Source organism: Pseudorca crassidens, chromosome 10 (assembly GCF_039906515.1).
Source record: "Pseudorca crassidens isolate mPseCra1 chromosome 10, mPseCra1.hap1, whole genome shotgun sequence".
In the NCBI taxonomy this organism is placed as follows: Eukaryota; Metazoa; Chordata; class Mammalia; order Artiodactyla; family Delphinidae; genus Pseudorca; species Pseudorca crassidens.
Genome location: NC_090305.1, coordinates 65,183,414 through 65,204,024, shown reverse-complemented (window position 1 = coordinate 65,204,024; position 20,611 = coordinate 65,183,414). Strand labels below are relative to the sequence as shown.

The window sequence follows — 20,611 nt, the reverse complement described above, 5'->3', positions numbered from 1 at the left end:
CCATGAATAGACTTAATTCCAACACACTGCACTGTGAGTAGAACACAGGCTTATAGAAAGAGCCTCCTGGCGCCATTGAGAATGGCCTCTCCTTCTGTCCCCAGAGTAGGAAGCTGAGCTGAGTAATCAAATGACAACATCTCTGAAGCAGCCCTCTTAATGCTGATAAAACATGGAAATCTTACAAAACACCAGCGAGTGGCTATAAAACACAAAGTAAGTTCTAAACAAGAGTGATAAGAAAGGTTGGCTAAGGACCAAAGTACATGTTAAGCCCCAGACTCTAGGGGAGCTAGGTTGGGAATCTCTTGGAGGGCAAGAAGCAAGAACTGGGCTTCCCCCAAAACTCGGGAAGGCTCACCAGCCAGGCAGAAGCCCTGGGTCTGTACCTGGAGCAGAGTGCCTCCTCCATCTCCCCCACCAAGAAGCCCCCAAATACACGAGGCAAATTTACATTTTTCTTTTTTTTTGCAGTACGTGGGCCTCTCATTGTTGTGGCCTCTCCCGCTGCGGAGCACAGGCTCCAGACACGCAGGCTCAGCGGCCACGGCTCACGGGCCCAGCCGCTCCGCGGCATGTGGGATCTTTCCGGACTGGGGCACGAACCTGTGTCCCCTGCATCGGCAGGCAGACTCTCAACCACTGAGCCACGAGGGAAGCCCGAATTTACATTTTTTGTGTGTGATTCTTATTTTGTAGGCTCTACAGGGGAGAAAGACTGACAATATACATATCATAAACATTTCCTTTGAACCATTTTTCTGCTAGGTCTTGATGTTGTTATTCTGATCTCCTGTGGCAGGTGGTAGGTCTCCCTGGGGAGGCCTGTGACCAGAGCCCTTGCATTGGAGCAGACCTCTGCACTTAGCTGTCATTCACTAGACAAGGGTCAGACTCCCTGAGGGGTCACCGAATGGCATCTTGGCTTACAGCTGAGGAACTCTAGCCATATCAAGCCAGATCATAAATCAGACTTTAATTTTACATGTACAAATGTTGCCTTAAATTCATAATAGTTAAGAAAAATGTACACAGAATTCAGCTTAAAAGGAAAAGTAGAAAACAAACACGTGGCAGTTGGGGGTTGATGTGCAAATCATCCCAGGAATCCAACTTTCTGTCTCTTGGGCCCCAGGCTTTCCTCCTTGTGTAGAACGCTCTGCAGGGAGGTGTGCAGCACCTTGCCCACGCGCTTGCTGGTCTGCAGGACACAGAAGGGATGGAAGAGGGCACAGGCCCGCTTGTGAGGCACACACACTCTGACCAAGAGAAGCTCCCCGCCAGCTAGCCATTGTAAAGCTGCACGCGTTCCATCTGCCTTACAGGACTTTTATTTAATTAACAAGTCAATATAAAAACAAACCCCAAACCCCGACTACATAGTAGTTGCATTCTGGAAAAACCTCCATTTTGAAAAAGGAAAAAAAAAAAAAAGGAAGAAGAAGAAGAAGGCAAACCCCAAAGCAGCAAGCAACAAAGGCTGCCTCAGTCCTTAGCTGCTGCCACTAGAAGCAGCAAAACTGTCAACCCAGTCAGGTCTTGGTTACAGCCACTGTGCTGCAGTGAGAAGGCATGGGGAAGCCAAGTGAATCCAAAAATCTGTCTGATGAAGGAACAGATGGTGCTGAGGACCCATGTTAACAAGCAGTTTCTAATTCACCTGCCACCAAAGGAGACCTGCTCAGATAGGACCAAAGTCAATACCCGGATAGAGTCTTTGATGTTACTGACATGCAGAGATGCTAAAGGCGTGAAATGTTGGAATCAAGACAGGTCAGGAGGTCAGACAACCCACAGATTTCCTACACAGCAGAAAGAAGGGGGCCCCGGCCAAAAAACCCAACTATACAACAAAAATCTTTCTTTAGGCAACTGTTTTTCCATCCCATGAATCAGGTTAAGAATACAGTGAACCAATTGCAAGTCTCTTCATCAAGCCTTCCACGTTCCCATAGCAGTTTTAGTTTCACCTGTGCCACCGGTTCCATGCCCAACAATGTCAGGGAGAAAGGCACCCAGGCCTTGACCCCCACCCCAATCCTCCTAGTCATAGGTGGATTCTCCCTAGGGCTGTGTGCCTTCTCCCCTGACCCCTGACTATAACAAGGGATGAGACTCTTAAGAATTACGGAAAACTCATATGAAGAGAAGATCTCAGTCTACAGGCTGGGGAGTGATCAGTTCTGTGAAATGCAAAGTCAGGGTTAAGGTCCAAAGTGACTTTGGGAAGATTTTTATCATGACGTTAGAAAAAAGAAAAAATGTCCAAGTTGATTTAGTAGAGGAACTGATTATTCACGTGAATGAAGGCAGGGAGAGGAGAAGAGGAGATGAGACAGACAGGACACCAGGACTTGAGAAGTCTGAACCTGGACTTGCAGGAAAGAGACTGCAGGGGTTGGGGGTGGCAGCCGCACAACAACCTGGGTTTCTAAGCTTTACCACGAGCGGCATCTCCAGAATGCTGCCTCCCCATGTGAGGCAAATGGTGAGACAGGGCCTCAGGGCCATGGTCCCTCTGAGCAGGGTCTGCAGACCTCATTCCCGAGCCCCAGGGGAAGATGAAGCCCAGCTCACTGGACAGCACTCTGGTTCTCCCACCCATCCATGGCTGACCTGGTTTATGAGGTTAAAATAGCTCTTGGCTGGAGGCACACAGTCCAGGTTTGAATCCTAGCTCCCGCATTTACAAGCTGTGAAGCCTGTAGGCAAGTTCCTTATTCTCTACGTGCCTTAATTCCTCGTCTATAAAAATAAGGGTAACAACAGTTTCCTCACGGGGTTGTTGAGGAGTAAATGACACGATATTATTTAAAGCACTAAAAACAGAGTCTGACATGTAGTAAGCACACAATAAACGTTAACTATTATTTATTGTTTCTGTTATTTAGATAACTGCAATTCTCATCAAACTCTCCTGGTGGGGGGATGAGGGGGGAATTCCTTCGAAAACAATATTTGAGAGCCACTCATCTAGAGGCCTCTGGTAGAACTTATTATAAAGCTTTTTAAGAGCTTTTGTTTAAGAAGAACCCTTGTTGCCATGCACAGTTGGAGACACCTGAACTCAGGGTGCTTAATGGGGCACAGAGTAGGAGCTGACACTTACTGCAAACTGACGACACGTCAGACGCTCTGACACGTGCTTCCCCTCCACTCAGCCTGCCCACCCCTCACAACACCTGCAGCAGCAGGCACTACTACTGTTGTTATCCCCATTTGCAGATGAGGGAACTGTGGCCCAGAACCCACATTTGCAACCCGGGCAGTCTGTCTTCAGAGCTTATGCTTGGGCCCTCAACACTATACACAAGGCCAATTTTATGCTTTCAAGTAAGATGACAAAAATAACAACAGACATTAAGTGCACAATAGTGAGAAGTCACTATTTCTAGAAATGAAAGAAGAGTATAGATGACCTCTGGGCATGTGTTGTGAGGCAGTGGTTAACTAAAGCAAAAAACTGGGGCTGGCTAACTCTGTTCCTGGCAATTCAGTCAGTCAGTCAGTCTGTCAGTCTCAAAGTCCTCAAAGACTTCTGGAAAGTCAAGGTGGACACGAGGGAAGGAAGGTCTGGAAAGACACAGGTCAGCATGACCTGGTCCCTGCCGCAGAGGGGCTTCCAGGCCAATGTGGGGGACAGACCTGTCGACCAATCAGTACAGAGCAGCTGGAAAGCACCCTAGTGGTGCTGCCAGGCCTGAGGAGACCTGAGGGGAGCAATCCGCCAGTCAAGAAGTTTTCCCACCTTTCCTATTCATCTCCACTTAAACACTTCCAGACCCACGAAGAATGGGGAGATGGCCATCCTTCAGCCCCCTGGCTCCACCTCCGCTCACTCCCTTCAAGGGATGGGAAGCAGTCAGCCAGGATTTCAATTCCCTTATCAAATCACAGAAACTTGGAATTTTGGAGTTACAAGTGACTCTTCACATTATCAGTCCAATATTCTCATTCAGAAATATGGAACTGAGGATGAGAGAGGGAAAGGATAAGAGACTCTTATGAGCAGGTCGCCATTTCCTGGTCCAGAGCCCTCACCACCACCACCCTCAGCTAGCTCAGCGACATCTGGCTCATACCAGCTGCTCTCCAAGCCCCAAGCCTGGGGTGAAGGGGGTCAATGGGGAGAATTCCCACAGCGTGACCAAGGGGGCAGGAGGCAGCCAATACTCCCAGCCAGGTCCAAGCACCTGCTTCAGAACCAGTCTCACCTCCATCATCTCGAAGATGCTCTCTGGGTCCAGGCTGCCCTTTCCCACTTTCCTCATGCATGTCACAACTCCCTTGCTGGTCACGGACACCAGCAAGCTGGCCAAGGAGCAGGCCTCCTCCTGAAGAGTAGCATCCACCACGTGCCGATAACCAATCTGCAAAGTCAGGCAGCAGTACACGTGCGTGGGCAACGCACATCCCAGATCCCCACTTTTGAGAGCCTCGTGGAGGGAATATCTATACCAGCAAAGAACCTGTATCTCCCATTTGGGTCTTATTTTAGTTCCTGCTCATATGGGAAATATTTGAAGTACCGTTCGATCACTCTATCACAGGCTACTGTGTAACCAGTGTAACAGAAGCATGAAATGGAAATATGGGGTAGGGGGAAGGGTGGTGGCATTATAATTCAGAGACCTTCCAAGTCAGAGGCCAACCAGGGGGTTTCTAACAGGCCCCTGGAAGTTTCACTGATGACAAAGATGAATCAAGAGAGCCCATGCTAAGGGACAAGCTCAAGAATGAGTCAAGGGCAGGTGGCTCCAGTCGTCCCAATGCTTCACCAGAGCCTGGGTGAAGCGATTCTGGTGGAAGTAAACCTGACCAGTTCAGTCTGATTTTTATATAACGAATCCTGCGTGGAGTCAGCGACAATCTCAGCCAAAACAGGCCTCTTTGCACAGCCTTGGGAGGTGCAAGTTACACATCAGCATCAGCCAGGTGTTATGCTCCACAGGCCTCAGTGCTAATGGAAAAACCACACTTGATGTATTAGACACCCAGGCCCTGCTCCAACCCCCTTATTTCATAGATGTGGACATTAGGGCCACAGAGGGGACAGTGTCCACCTTTCAACCACCCTTTTACTACTCAAGCAGCGTAGACACCATAGAGTTGAGAGAATTAAAGGAAATATGCATTCAGGGTGTTTTGGTGAAATGCCTGGTAGGTAGAAGGGGCTTAGCAAACTCTGGCTACTGTTACTATGAACCCACTCGTGTGCTCCTGGGACCAGAGCCATTATCTTCCAGTTAAAAAGAAAAGAAAGAGCTGCTCATGGTAGTGGTCTCTAATATAACAAAATTATTCGAGGGTTAAGACTACTATATGGGTTGTGAAACTATAACTTCTCAATCTACTAGGTAACCTTAACGCGTTGAAGGAGATCCACAGGGAAGACAAAAACCATGAGATATAAGCTCATACTTTGCACAGGGTGACGATACAGGGGACATTCTCCACACTTAGCTGGATGCAGTCATAGGGGTCGTCAGACAGTTCAATGTCCTTCAAGCCCTCTTCATCTTCCAGAACACGAACTCTTGGTATCCTAGAAGCAGAAGCACAATTAAAATTCCCACTAACTGAAAGGAAGGATGATAACTTCTTTTTCTTGAGTTGGAATCCCTGTGCCTCACAAGATGAAGTCATGCTATGCCTGAGCTCCGTGTCAGCCCTGCCAAAAGTGTACAGGTGACACTGAGTGCAGTGAGGAAAGGAGGTCTTTTAAAAAAGGATGCTAGGGGGGGACTTCCCTGGCGGTCCAGGGGTTAAGACTCCACGCTTCCACTGCAGGGGACCCAGATTCGATCCCTGGTCAGGGAACTAAGATCCCGCATGCCACATGGCTGGAAAAAAAAAAATGATGCTGAGGAGAGGGAAAGGGAGAGGGGCTAGAAAGAGGTAGGGGATTAAGAGGCATGAAGTACTATGAATGAAATAAATAAGGTACAAGGATATATTATACCACACAGGGAATATAGCCAATATTTTATAATAACTTTAAATGGAGTATAACATATAAAAATACTGAATCACTATGTTGTACACCTGAAACTACTATAATACTGTAAATGAATGATACCTCAATAAAAAAATAAACTTAAAAAATAAAATGTAAAATGATGCTTAGTCAACCAGATATCCAAAAATGAATCCCGATCCCTACCTCTCACCATACACATACCAAATGGACTGCAGATGTAAAGGTGAAAGATAAAACAATAAAGCTTTCATAAGAAAAACTAAGAACATTTTCAAGACCTTAGAGTAGACAAAGATTTATTGAATAGGACAGAAAGTACTCACTGTAAAGGGGAGAAAAAAATAACAGATTCAATTATATTATAATTGAATACACACACACACACACACACACAGAGGCACATCTTGGAGATACTGCAGGTTTGGTTCCAGACTACGGCAATAAAGTGAGTCACACGAATTTTTTGCATATAAAGTTATGTTCACGCTATAGTGCAGTCTACTAAGTATTCAATAGTATTTTATCTAACAAAAAAACAAAAAAAGACAATGCACATACCTTAATATAAAAAGATTCTATTACTAAAAAATGATAACCATCATCTGAGCCTTCTGCAAGTCGTAGTCATCTTGCAATGGTAACATCAAAGATTACTGATCACAGGTCACCATAACAAATATATGAATAATGAAAAAGTCCAAAATATTGCAAGAATTATCAAAATATGACACAGAGACATGAAGTGAGAAAAGACTGCTGGGAAAATGGCACTGATAGACTTGCTCAACGCAGCGTTGTCACAAACCTTCAATTTGTAAAAAACGCAGTATCTGCTAAGCACAATGAAGTGAAGTGCAGTAAAACAAGATATGCCGGGTTTCCCTGGTGGCGCAGTGGTTGAGAGTCCGCCTGCCGATGCAGGGGTTGTGGGTTCGTGCCCTGGTCCGGGAAGATCCCACATGCCACGGAGCAGCTGGGCCCATGAGCCATGGCCGCTGAGCCTGCGTGTCCGGAGCCTGTGCTCCACAACGGGAGAGGCCACAACAGTGAGAGGCCTGCGTACCGCAAAAAAAAAAAAAATCAAGATATGCCTCTCTGTGTGTGTATAATATATATTAAGATTATGAACTTCTGTTTGTCAAAAGGCATTATTTGGGGAATTCCCTGGTGCTCTAATGGCTAAGACTTCATGCTCCCAGTGCAGGGGGCCGGGATCAAGTCCTGGTCAGGGAACTAGATCCCACATGCCACAACTAAGAGTTCACATGCTGCAACTAAAAATCCCGCATGCCGCAATGAAGATCCCACGTGCTGCAACTAAGACCCGACACAGCCTAAATAAATAAATAATTAAAAGGCATTATTTGGAAACTAAAAGATAATCCAGAGTGGAGAAAATATTTCTCTGTGTGTGTGTATGTGTATATAAACTCACATATTACATAAAGAATTCCTACCAAACATAAGAGAAAGTCACACGACCCAACAGAAAAATGGGCAAAAGACTTCAACAGGAACTTCATGAAAGAGGCTATTCACATAGCCAATAAACATACTGGCTATGTTTATTGCCAGAAAGGTGCTCAACTTAAATATTCATCAGGGAAGTGCAAAGTAAAACTAAAATGTGATACCAAGATATACCCACCAGGACGGCTAATACTAAAAACACAAAAAGAAATCCAAGGGCTGGCAAAGATGCAGGGCAACTCAGACTCTATACACTGCTAATGGGAGTATCATTTGGTAAAAGCACTTTGGAAAGCTGTTTTGCATTACCTACTAACATTATTTGCAATAGCTCAAAACTGGAAACTACTCAGATCCATCAACAGAAGAATGGATAAATAAACTGTGGCATATTCACACAGTGGAACACCCTACAGCAAAAAGCAAAGTATGACTACAGGCCACAATACAGATGTCTCAAAACATAATGCTCAGTGAACGAGGCAGACATAAAAGAGAAAAACACTGCATGATTCCATTTATATCAAGCACCAACCAATCTATTGTTTTAGGACTGTGGTTATCCTCCGTGGGTATAGCGACTTGCATGGGGGTACAGGGTGGGAGGGCTTCTGGGGGGCTGGCAGTGTTCTGTTTCTTGAGCTGGGTGCTGAAAATATATTTGAGCCATAAAGTCAGTTCATTCCAGTGTGGGGTGGAGCCAGGAAGGAAGAGGTGGTCCAGCCAGCTACTGTTATAGAAACAGTGTTGGTGCTTTTCCCTGTGCCTCTAACAAAAGACCCTTATGATTCAGCCTGCTGGCCATCCCTACACAAGCCAATGTCCAGAGCAAAGGAGTTTCAGCCAGAGAATGTCCACAAGGACTAAGGAGTCCTGCCAGGGTCTGCCCTGGATGAAGTCTCCATGTCAGGGGCCCCCAGGGTGTAAGTACTAAGTAATATCCTATTTGAACAAATCAGGTAACCAGTTTGAATTTTGGCATGGTATAAAATAAGCGTACACACACACACCCACACCCCTTCCCAACCCTCTGGCCACAATATGGTTCAGCAGAAGGGCTAGAGGATACTGTCAAGAGAATGGTCTCTACCCTTCTAAAAGGCCCTGGCTGTACCAAAGGTCTCTCCATACACTAGAGGGACCCAGTGCCTTGCCGAGTCCGTATCCCTTGCTGCCCGCAGGGCTGTTCTTGCTCTGGGAATGAGACTTGCAGCTATGGCCATGACAGGTGTCCTCCCCATCCTGAGCAGCTGGGTTTATCATCCTGATGTACAGTTTGCCCAACACCTCCCCCACAGCCAAACCGCCTCATCTGGTTCTACTCTCCCTTTTTGCCCTGGTGCCCATGGAAACCAGCTGGCAGACAGGAAGTAATTTCTGACGCTTGAGGTACAACAGATGGCGACTTCCTTTCTTCTCCAACGGAGCCCAAGCCCAGGCTGCTGCTGATGGCATCTGGTACTCGAGCCCTCACAGTGGCCACAAGTGCCAGGCCCACCCTTGACTAGTGTCAGCCAGGAGTCTAGTGGCACAGCTAGGGTTAAGGGACTCTATAGCTTTCATTCTCAGCAAATATTCCATCCTGCAATTTCTGACCTACATTTATTTATCTTTGTTTTTGTTTGTTTTGTTTTAAATTGTGCAAGTAGTGTAAATTCACCACAGAAAAACTCTAAAATACAGATAAATTTTAAATCACCCATGATATGAGCACTGGAAAATAACCACAATGACCATCTGGGGATATATATATTTACAGACATACTAAATATGCTGCTGTGTAGACTTCAATCCCCTATGTTGGGACATTCAGGTTGTTTCCAACTTCTCATCACTACAAAGAAGCTGTGATAAACATCTTCGAATAATATCTTTGCTCACTTATCCAATTAATTCCTTAGGCTATATCCCTAGAAGTTTTAATCCTCATTTTCAAGTACCCCAGGACCCCCCATTACCATAATGTAAGCTCTCTCATGGAATGAACACCCTCCTCCACATATTTATTTTCAAATGCTGCAAACTTTCCTCAAAGAACCTTGTGCATAGAGAAGGAAAAGGCCGTATCATCAAACAGTCAGAGGGAATGTCAACTCCAAGAAAGCTTAGTGCCATGTCCTCTGCTACACAGCCTGTCTGGGAAGCTGAACCACAGTGGCATCATCATTTCCCGCTCTTAACTTAAACCAAACATCAGGCTGCTACCCTGCTTTGAGAACATTCACGTGTCCAATCAAGGAGTATGTGTCAGGCACTGTTGATGGCGCTGGGGAGACAGCAGAGTACAAAACAGGCAAAACCCCTGTCTCCATGGAGCTTTATCTAGTGACAGTATTTGGAAAACTGACTGTGTCTCTGGTTTCTACTCTTTTTGCTGCTCTGTAGTTTTCTAATATTTTTCTATATGGTACATGTTTACTTATGAAAATAATAATCCAAAAAAATAAATACAGAAATATATTTAGTTATAACTTATAAAATCTGTTTTCTGAAGCTTAAAATTAAATACCAGCATTGTCAATGCTGAAACCCCTTGTTATCTTCTCCTACGAGCTCCAGTAGCAGTGCCCTCAGTGGTTCATCACAGGTGGCTGCTCAGGTTCTCCACGGGCCCAGGGGGCTGTTTCCAGGAAGACATACCTTGTATTGAAGAGCGCAGCCTTTACAGCAATGGAGATGGCATCAAACAAATTTCCACCACATTCCAGGAGCTAACGGAGACGGGGAGTGAGGGGGAGAAGAAGAAGGTAGCATCATTTGTTACTTTAAGTATTATCCCCAGTAAAGGACACTGGTTCCTGAGAAGTGCCAACCAAGTGTTTACAAAGACAAGAACGCGTGGCTGCTCTCCTGGCTCACTGACACACACTGGCTCTTCACCCTAACCGCACGCGCTGCCTTGTTGCCCTGGCTGTGGTACCACCACTCAGAGGCCTCAGCCTGTGGTGCAGCTCCTCAGCCAGTCAGGCCTGCACTGAAGGAGGAAATCATCACCTGCGTTTTGCCCCAGGTAACTCTCAGTTGCACTTGGCAAGTGTTACTCTCATCTTTGCTAACATATGCCTGGCCTCCAAACAAGTAAAAAATGGTGGCCACTGATGCTGCAGCTGCCACCAGGGCCATGTTGATTAGTGCAGTTACTACTGCACGTAATTACCTATGTACATCTGATGCTCAAACACCTAACACTCCCTGTTCTACATTAAGCGTAGTAACAACTAAGGTCTTTCACACGTTTTCGCCCATGAGCAAAAGTGTAGACTGTACTCGTGCGCTCATTGAACAGGGAGGGTTACAGCGCATTATTAAGAGGAAGGCAACACATCCTTCTTCCTTATTTTAAAGAAGCCTTGGCCTGAGTTATGGAATAAAGCCAACAGGAAGAGAGGAGAGGAAGTCACGTGTAGAAAGAAAAGTTGTGTACGTCCGTGTGTGTTTGTTTATAGAGTCTATCTCCTCTTCATCTGAACTGTCAACTCGTGAGGCTGGACCCTGTTGGTTTTGTTCATTCCTTTATCTTCAGAGCCCAGGAGGAAGGGCTGCTGGGAAGGAGGAGCCTGGTGATTATGGAAGACAGGCAGGCCCTAAACCCAGGCCTTCCAAACTCTACTAAGAATCAACAACCACACCTGGTATGTCTCATGCACTTCATTCATACCCAGTGCAAACTCTAATTCCCGTCTTTAAGCTTTCTGGGCAAACCTCCAGTGCAGACACCATCTTTCCTACAGCCTGGTATAATTACTGCTTATTAGAATATGATCCCCCAGCCTGTATTACCAACTGGCTTTGTAACTGCAGCTTGTTTGTCTAGCAACTGGACTAGCTCTCCTGTACCCTGGTTCAAGTACAGACTACAGCACGGCCCCCACCTCTGGCTAGACTCTTGCGCCAGACAGTCTGGTTTGATTCCTATCTTTGCTGGGTAACTGAATAACCCGGGGTGGGACCTCACATCTCTGGGCCTCATGGAGGGTGAAAGTCACACGATCTCCCAGAAGTGTTGAACAACTTAGTATCTGTAAAGCCCTTAGAAGTGTGTCTGGCACATAGTAGGCGTCAGCTAAGTGTTTTAAGATAAATACTAATTTGCTCTTTCATCTTCCCATTGTTGTCCTCACAGACTGTCTGAGTGCATCTGCATGTTCTCCATCTTCCCTGTTGACAGCCCAGGTTCCTAACCCTGGCTGTGCAGGGTCAGGGAGCTTATTAACAATGCAGGGTGAGGGCCTGGAAACTGCTTTTTACTCCAGGTCCTAGGTGGTCCTGATGACTGGCCAGGGGTGAAGACCACCGTTTTACACTCTGCTGCCCACAGTATCTGCTTTATGCAAGGGAAGTGCTAGATAAATGCTGACGTCTGCTCTAGCAGCTGTGAGGCCTCCAAGCTGGAGAGGACTTGGAGAGCACCTCGGCCAACCCTTCCCTGACAGGTGGGCTCAGGGGCCTGCCGGCCAGTCAGAGCTCTTTCTACTGTCCTGCACCACGTCCCGTTAAGGCCGGACACAAACACTGGTTTTCAACATTCTGGCTTATCACCAAAAGATGAAATCGAGAGGGCAGAATGCTGAACCCTAAGTATCTGCTGAGGGGCCCCCGAAGGGCAGGCACCCAACTCCAGGCCTCAGCTTGCCTGCCTGGCTCCTCACAGGGTACCGCACGACAAGGAACCCAGGCCGGGCAGCGTGCGTCTGACACTCTTCTCGGCCGCTTGCTGGCCAGGCGTCCTCCGAACTTCGGTTTCCCCCTCAGTGAAGCAAAGCCATGCTTCTCTATAGGGTGGCCATGAGGACTAAATGAGATCACATCCCTACATCCCTGGCACATAAGAGGTGCTCAGAGACCCTACCTTCCTCTCTTCCTGCCAAGCAGGCCCAGCCTAGCTAGAATCTTTCTGCTAAACACAGCGGCACAGCCAAGAAGCAGGGGGAGACTGGGGGGGGGATGTGGAGACCCAAAGCAGCCTGACTGGGCTGTCTGAACAGGCCTACGCGAGCTGGGAGGAAACGGGGAGGTGCCGGACAACTAGCGTTACAGAGAGACTGGACTGTGGTCCCAGAGAGGTCATAGGTGTCCACCTTCGCTGAGGAGAAAACCCCTCCTGTAACAGAGGTGGGGCAGGAGCAGAGCTGAGGAAGGGGAAGGAAGACACACTTGGTCACAGATGCACCTCCCGTCAGATGCACAAATACAACAATGGCTCTTTTAGGGGAACAAGACAACTTATTCTGTTAGCCTCTGAGGATGACGGCCTTCTTTTCATAAGGTACACCTCCAAACCATACTGCTAGGAAGTACAGCGTACCAAGTAGAAAACCTGCCTCCCCACAAAAATCCTGCTCCTCCTGGGTTTCCCCGCACTGTCCTCTCAGACACCCGTGTTGAGCACCTCCTGGCACCACACACAGCCACTGCCGGGTGCTGCAGTGGCTCCTCCACTCCACCTTCCCTCCCATGCCCAGTGCCACAGACCACATGCGGGTCTCATCACCACTCCTGGGGCCCCTCGCAAGACAAGCCTTGTGACCCACCTCCCCACCAAATGTCGCCTGTACACCGTCAGTGCCATGAAGTCCAAAGCTATCCCACTTGGGGTAAAAAGTATGCCATTAAAGAACTGTGAAGAGCAAAGATGAATGAAGTTTCCATGATGGTAAATTTCTACTCTCATAAAATAATGCAACTGGGGAAAAAACCAATACTGGAAACAGGTGGATCATCTGGCTAAAATAGGTTTCAAGTAATTGTGCCTGCAATAAAAGTATGAAAGCATGGAAGGCTGCCCAGTGAATATTTGTTTGAAAGATGGGCTCTGCCTGAGGACTACCCAGACCAGTTGGTAAAAATAAATCACAGGAGATTCATCTTTTGCAATCCCAGTGATAGGACTGGATTTCCACCATTTTGCTTCAACATGGACTCAATGTATTCAATGTATTTTTAGATGTAGGACAAAAACTTACTCCCCAAACAAAAGCCTATCTCCTACCTCACATGCATGAAGTACGTTCCCACCAAGGCAGAAAGCAATTATGTGAATGACAAAAAGTAATCTACCTCATTAATAATATAATTTTTAAAATGCTTTTCTAATTCATTAAAAACTTTTCTGAAGATGACAACATTTCAAAAGCTCACATCTTCTTCCAAAATAAGTAAAACCTTTAAAAAAATATTAGAGAAGAAATCCAAATGCAAAAAGTCTTAAAAAGAAAGGCCTGGGACTTCCCTGGCAGTCCAGTGGTTAAGACTCTGCCTTCCACTGCAGGGGGCGTGGGTTCAATCCCTGGCCAGGGAACTAAGGTCCCACCTGCTGCAGGGTGTGGCCAAAAATTAAAAAAAAAAAAGAAAGAAAGAAAGGCCTGCAGGTGACCAAGACACAATGCACCCGAGACACTCCTGCTCACCATATATCCCTGCTCATGGAAGAAGCATGCTGGTTCTAAGCTGAGATAACGTCCCTATGATGTTCACCAGTTTTTCAAGAGCCTGCGCTGAGAGAACAGGCTTCTTGCCTGAATCAAAAGAGCATCAGGCCCCCTCACCAGGCCAGCCTCCTACCAAACCACAAGTGTGCAGGGCTGCACCTCCCTGGGCAGCTATGAAGCCTGACTCTTATCGGTAATGACTGTAGGCTGCCAGTTCCCGCCTCCTCAAAACCAGGACGTGTAAAACTACCTGCTTGGTAGGAATCAAACTACAAATACATCCCGCTTACCAGAGGTGAGAAGAAGCAAATGGACTTGTAATTTCACTATTTTTATCCATTAGCATCAGCATTCAGAACAGCCCTAACCTGCTAGACCATAGTAAGCACTGCTCTCTTTGGGTTAGCTGTGCCCATCTATTATCAAATTAATTTAAAAGTATCCAGAAAGCCCTGCCCTGTTTCATGCAGGGCCGACAATTATAGACAGCTGGGCTGTTCCTTGCATGAAGTTCACTATCAGTCCACAAGATAGGCTTTATCTTCAGATTCATTAAAGAACCTGTTTGGTCACTGGCTTAGCCCTGTGCCCTCAATATGAAGTGGAAGATGTAGCCACTAATCTCAAGGTTCATAAAATTAAATGAAAAGGAATAAAATAGACCCAACAAAAGCCTGTACATGAACAAGAGAATGGCAAAAGTAATCACAGCTGTAAGAAAAGTTACTGCCAATCGCCAAAAACTGGGCAGACGAGTATTTGAGAGGGAAGCACCAGGAAGGAAATGGAGGGCTAGACTAGAAAGACTCCTGCAGGCGCAGACTCTGGAGGAGGGAGGAGGCAGGGCCTCAGGGGCCTCACTCGGGAAACGAGGGACTCAGAGTAGCTGGGCTACAGGGTGTTTTCGAGGGAGGATGGCTTGGTGAGGTCACAAGCCAGCTCTGGCACTAATCAGACCTGGCTTTGAGGCCCAGTACCACTACTCACAAGCTGAGACCTCCTGGGCTAGTTACCTGACCTCTCTGTGTCTTAGTTCCCTCACTTATAAATGGGGAAAACAAGTGCCCACTCACAAAACATTTGTAAAGGTTACATGAAAATGCATGTAAAGAGCTCATCATCTTTCCATTATCCTTCTTGTCTAAACTCTGCCCATCAACTCTGTTTGGCACCATCTGGAGAGCATCTCTTGTTTTCTTCTCCCCTGACAGCCTCTGTGGATAATTTTAGGTGTTACCATGACATGACTGTAACTTTACTGTAAGATGGCATTATACCTGCACTACTATGTTGTATTTAATTTAAAAATTATTACAGGAGACCAATCTTTTCCCAACTAACCTCACCCTGGAAATTGAAAGCATTCAACTGAAGACGGAAAAAGCAGTGGGAGGAAAGTAGGCCAACTGGCTTCCAACAAAGGTAGAGTATGGCCAGTACAGCAATGTGATACTTACTAGCACATCCACGTAGAGAATCCAGCAATGCTCCCGAGGACTAATGCACAGGGACTTCAGGTCGACGCTGCTCTTGTTGTTAAATATCCGGTAGAGGGTGTTAGCAATCTCTGTGCCAAGGTCATCACCTCCCCGACCTTCAAATTCAGGGGTAGCATTGGCTGAACTATATAGAAGGGCAACAGAAAAGGGGTGAGTCTTGTCGAATGCAAAGAGCAAAAGGGCAGGCTTTGTTCCAGTTTCCCTGGGGGATGCTGGAAGAACCAGGACTATGAGGAAAGTCACTGAAATGAGGAAAGGATACATCTGACACTTTTCCAGCCTCTAGACACACACAATGAGCCAGGCCAGGACCATATTCTGGATGTGTCAGTGTGTGTGGTGGGAGTTCCCACTGACTTCTACAGAAGCCATATTTATCCAAAGAGAAACAGGAACGCTGGTAAGATGAACCTCAGCCAGTAATAACGAACACTCATATCTTGAGGGTATAATAAAGACTTCTCTGGCAGGCCCAGAGAGGCCTAGAGAATCAGTCTGGCCTACAGAGGGGTTACATTATATATACCATCCCTAGATGATGATATGATACTCTCAAAACAAAAACCACAATGTAGGTACAATAACTTTCCTGGAATGATTTAGAAGATATATATATATAACAGTATGTCAGAGTTATGTTATTAACTTTAGATTATCATGGTACTGAAAAGCAGGAAAATAAGACTGTTGGCTGATTTAAATATTAGGTTCTCTCTTTTACTTCATTTTTCTAGAGAAAACTTTTTCCTTTTTAGCCTCTTTAATTTTATGCCAAATCACCTCAACAAAGAATGAACAAGCATTGACATTTGCCACCCTAAGCACTACTTAAAGTGTTTAACAGGAAATTTTTGAGGGTTCTGGCTTAATGAAAACAAATCCTTAATACACTTGTGACATATACAAACATTCCAGTAATCATTTTATTGTAATAAATAAGGCCTAGAAAGATAAGAAATCAGTTGTTTTAGTATGGTCTCTACAAAATCACATATTGAAGCTTTCTGGTCCTCATCCACCTGGAAGGTCCCAGGCCCCTGTGCCAGGCACTGGAGACCTAGAGACTGAGCAAGGCAAATGCAGACCCTAAGTCAGCAATTCCGATTGCTGGGGGGAGTCACACGATAGTGGGCAAACAGGAGTAGGGGGTCAAGAGGGATGTCAACCAGTGTTGAGGGTTATAGGAGTCCTTGAACCTGAAGATGAGTAGAAGCTGGTCAGACCACAGAAACGCCAAGGGGATTCCAGGCAAAGCAAAACCTATGTGAAGGCTCAAGGCTGTACCCACCCCGTCTGTGTAATGCTGAAAGAAACCTCACCTAATATATTTAAGTGTCCCTTTTGTCTGGTCCATTCTAATATAGATGTAAGATGAATCCTAAAACAATAAGAGTGTATCGTTGTATAATAACTTTGCTACTCTCATAGTGTTCCCTTACTACTATGAGCCAGCAGAACCCCAATTTAAAACCCCTATGAGAAACTTCATTACTGTCATAGCAACCTCACTGTTCCCTCACTGCCTCTGCCAGACTCGGGCACTAAGCCATGAAAAAAAGCTCATTTATGGTAAAATAATCAAGTCACTAGAGACCAAGTTCATTATTTTGCACAGCTAGCAAAAGACAACCTGTTTCTAATTTAAATGCTAAGCCATTAAGTCCCATCTTTTACGTGTTTAAAAACTGCATCTAAATAGACCATTGTGTAAACAAATCCAGGCAGAGATGCTTATGCTTAAAATGTTGACCTTTCCCTGATTACAGTGGGCCACATCCTCCTGGGAGGGGCTAATTACTGGGGATTGCCGCACTAACAGCCCAAAGGGATGGTTTAAGAACGTCCCAGGCCAATCGGCTAAATAATCTACCTACCAAACCACCCCCCATTGGTTTTTTTTGGACACTGGGCTGGTTTAAAGTGGAAAATTTTCCCATTTTAAAAGGTTTTTCTTTTTTTTCCTTTGCAAAATACAGGTTAACTCTTTCAGCATAGCTGGTGGCCAGAGAAAGGAAGGTTTAGATGCTCAGGAGACTACGGAAAGCTCCTGCTCTGGACTCTCCCTGAATGTGTAATTCAGCATGCTTGGCTTGAAGCCTAACATTAGTCAGGTTAGCGCTCCTTGGGTCTGTCTTATGCCTCAAGGTAATGAATGGGTGCTCTGGTCTTGGGACTTATTACTAGACCACAAATGTTGGAGTCAACGAATGCAGACCAAGGGAGTCCTAAATAAAAAGCTTCTCTATTAAGTGCCAAGTAAAAAAAGAGAGCGAGAGAATGCAGGCTGGTAATCCTAGACTCCTGTTCGCAGGCATCACAATATATTCTTTCAGTAGAGGAATATATACTTGGGTTTGGTTTGTTTGTTCGTTTTTGGCACAAAACAAGTGGTTTCTATAATTACAATTACCAAAACCAATTCAGATCCTTCATAAAGTATGACCCAGCCCCTCTTCCAGGGCTGTTGGGAAATCGCTTATTGAGCTGGATAAACATAAAAATCCTGGAAACGCTGCCCCTCCCAGTTCTCCAACCTCCTGACTGTGCTCCTCCTGCTTGGCACATCTCTGGTTTAACTGGATTAGGCTGAGATCAAGGCCATGTCTACCTGGAACAGGACTTCAGACACTAGGCCCATTGTTGTTTCCCTTGCTGTCAATCTAGCCTGCAAATCTGTGAAGGCTTACAGCCAGGCCAGGCCAGGCCCACGGCAGAAAAAGTGATTTAGTAGGTACCTGGGCCAGGGATGACTCCGGGCCTTACCCCTCTAGTCATCTAGCCCCCAGGTAGGTCCCAATTCCTCAGGGAGCACATGTGCTCACTTTTGAGCCTGCAAAAGCTTCCCTATAAATGGGTATGGGAACAGTGGCACATTCTGAGTGTTGCATCGTAAGCCCTTGTTTGCAGTTCCTGGGAGAATTATATCGTTAGCTCTGGAGACATTCAAAGCACAGCGAGCCTCAAATGACTTCTGCAGGTTGCCTCTCTGCTTTGCCCCCACCCCCAGCCCTTCAGCCGAGAATGGTGCCCCCTTCAAGCAGCACGAAGTAGGTAAGGAACAGAGATCAAGTGGCTCCACCCACCAATTCAGGGCTTGAAGCTTCCAGTTCAATATTAGTGAAAAAAAACAAGTGGTCACATTTAAAAGTAGTTGAGATCCCAGAGAAGTGACAAGTGCCGGGCACGCTGAAATGTCTATGAACGAAACGTGTTCTCCTCACCTCCTCCAGTTACAACCCGCAGCCTCTCTGAGAGACCAAACACAGCTCCTAAACCCATGAACATGGTGGCCAGAGAGCCAAGAAGTGACCTGATGGTCTGCCACATGGTGGTAACCAGAGTGAAACACCAGCTCACTAAATTCTTACCTTCTGGGCTTTAGATGGAAACCATCTTTTCCCAAAGTTTCAAGCTTCTTATTTAAAATGGCCTATTCTCAGGCTACAACTAACAAAACAAAGACATAGAGACAGGAGTTAGAAGGTCCGAGTATGCTCCCAGTTTAGTCAAAGTGCTGCCAGGCATCTCTGGAGCAGATCTCAGGAACCCCAAGGTTTTCCTCCTCCACTGGTATGGGGATCAGGGTCTGTGTCATGGGTACCCTTTCCTAAGGGCATCATTTCTAAGACCCGGGGAAAATCATTGGGGTGGGCGAAGGTGTCTACACCAGGCTCCATATATTATTCCAAGTAGACAAACAGAAGTAGAAGGAATTAGCAGAAAAGCAATTCGTTTTCTGTGACCTCTCTGGTAATTACCACTGGTAATTTAAATAATTAAAACATGAAAGTTGCTAGTAAGTAGTTAAGTCAAGCTGGGCTCAGTCAGGCAGGAGGCCCCCCCCTCCCCACCAATTAACTTTCCTCCCACTGGGTAACAACTCTGTTTCAGCCTGTGGATGGGTGCATGCCTTGAGCTCTCCAGCAGAGGCCCCACGCCTGGGGCCCGGATGGGGTTGGGGGCAGCACCCTTACGGCTGGGCATAGCCACAGGTACCCAGAAGCCATTCCTATTCATTGGATTGAAATAAAGGGGTTTATTTGTTTACACAATTATGAGTTGCTCCTTGAATATGCAAATGAGGTTCTGATAAAGGTGGCAGCCAGTGGTGCTTGGTAACCTGCTCTTCTTTGCAGGAAAATGGGGCTTTATGAATCTCTCATGGTGATTCTACCCGCTGGGCTGATCACACTGAGCCACTTAAAGACGCCGAAGGGTGCCACCTTGAGAAACAGACTCAGGAGAACTCCCTGGGAAATGGAGTTTCTGGGCCTGGTGAGGTTCTCTTGAGACTTACAAAGGGGGAAAAGAGACCAGCAGGCAGCCACTCTCAGCCAGGAGAAAGAGGTTTGCTTCTAGAAGCCAGATCTTGGGAAGAGGCAGCTCAAAGGCTCCTCTCACCCTGGAGCCACCCTCTTACAGCTGGGACAAGAAAGGGTCAACAGCATCAGGCTAACTGGAGTCATGTTCAGACACAGAGCCACAATGAAACGTGTCTCCTATACCAAGCATCTGAGTGCAACACCCTCTCTTTGGTGTGGCTGGGCTGACTGCCTTTGGTCTGCCTAAGATGAATGAGGCGGAAGGATAATGAAGAGGAAGAAAAGGAAAGCAAATTACAGCCCCTAACACATGGCGTCTGCTCCTCAGTGACTGTTTACTGCACCGGATCAGGCAGATCAAGGCAGGAGAGGCATTTTTTTCTTCCTCCACGAGCAAAGGAAGGATAAGTTGGAGGCCTTAACAAGTTCACCATCATGCACAGCAACTTAAAGGATGGGCCGATTCCACTGGACAACTCAGACTGCTGAGAGCAGCTGGGCAGAAACAGAGGAAACTGCTCTGGAGGGGCCAGGGCCGGGGCAGGGATGGGCTGGAAGGAAAACTGGCCAGAAAGATGAACGCAGACACATTCTGAAAACTCTAAGCAGGATATCCCTCTAAAGCTGGCTCCTGCAGGCTACATGAAGCAGAAAGAGCAAAGACTCAGCACCGAATAGACCTGAGCTGGCATTACTAGCTGTGTGATCCCAGGAAAGTCACTTACTCTCTCTGAACCCCTTTTGTCATCTCTCTCTCAGGAGTGTTGTGAGGATCAATTTCTGTGTTTGGAAGTGAAGACTGGAAGACTGTAACTCACTGTGCAAATGTGGGTTACCATCTTTGCAGAAAAGGGCTGACATTGCAGGTGCAAGGCTGCTACCTTTAGAAGGGTCTGCTTGCAAGGTTGGTCC

The 20,611-nt window shown here is 46.4% G+C and overlaps 1 protein-coding gene across 1 annotated transcript in view; it reads right to left on the bottom strand.

The window, feature by feature from the left end:
* Positions 1–959: 959 nt before the first annotated feature.
* The window catches only part of EXOSC7 (exosome component 7), a 29,373-nt gene continuing 9,721 nt past the window's right edge, over positions 960–20,611 (bottom strand). The window contains exons 4-8 of the mRNA XM_067754068.1: positions 15,336–15,501; positions 10,091–10,161; positions 5,422–5,545; positions 4,215–4,370; positions 960–1,201 (exon numbers count right to left, since the gene is read on the bottom strand). Coding sequence (XP_067610169.1) covers positions 1,097–1,201; positions 4,215–4,370; positions 5,422–5,545; positions 10,091–10,161; positions 15,336–15,501 — 622 coding nt within the window. The 3' untranslated portion in view covers positions 960–1,096. The remainder of the gene's footprint in view (positions 1,202–4,214; positions 4,371–5,421; positions 5,546–10,090; positions 10,162–15,335; positions 15,502–20,611) is intronic.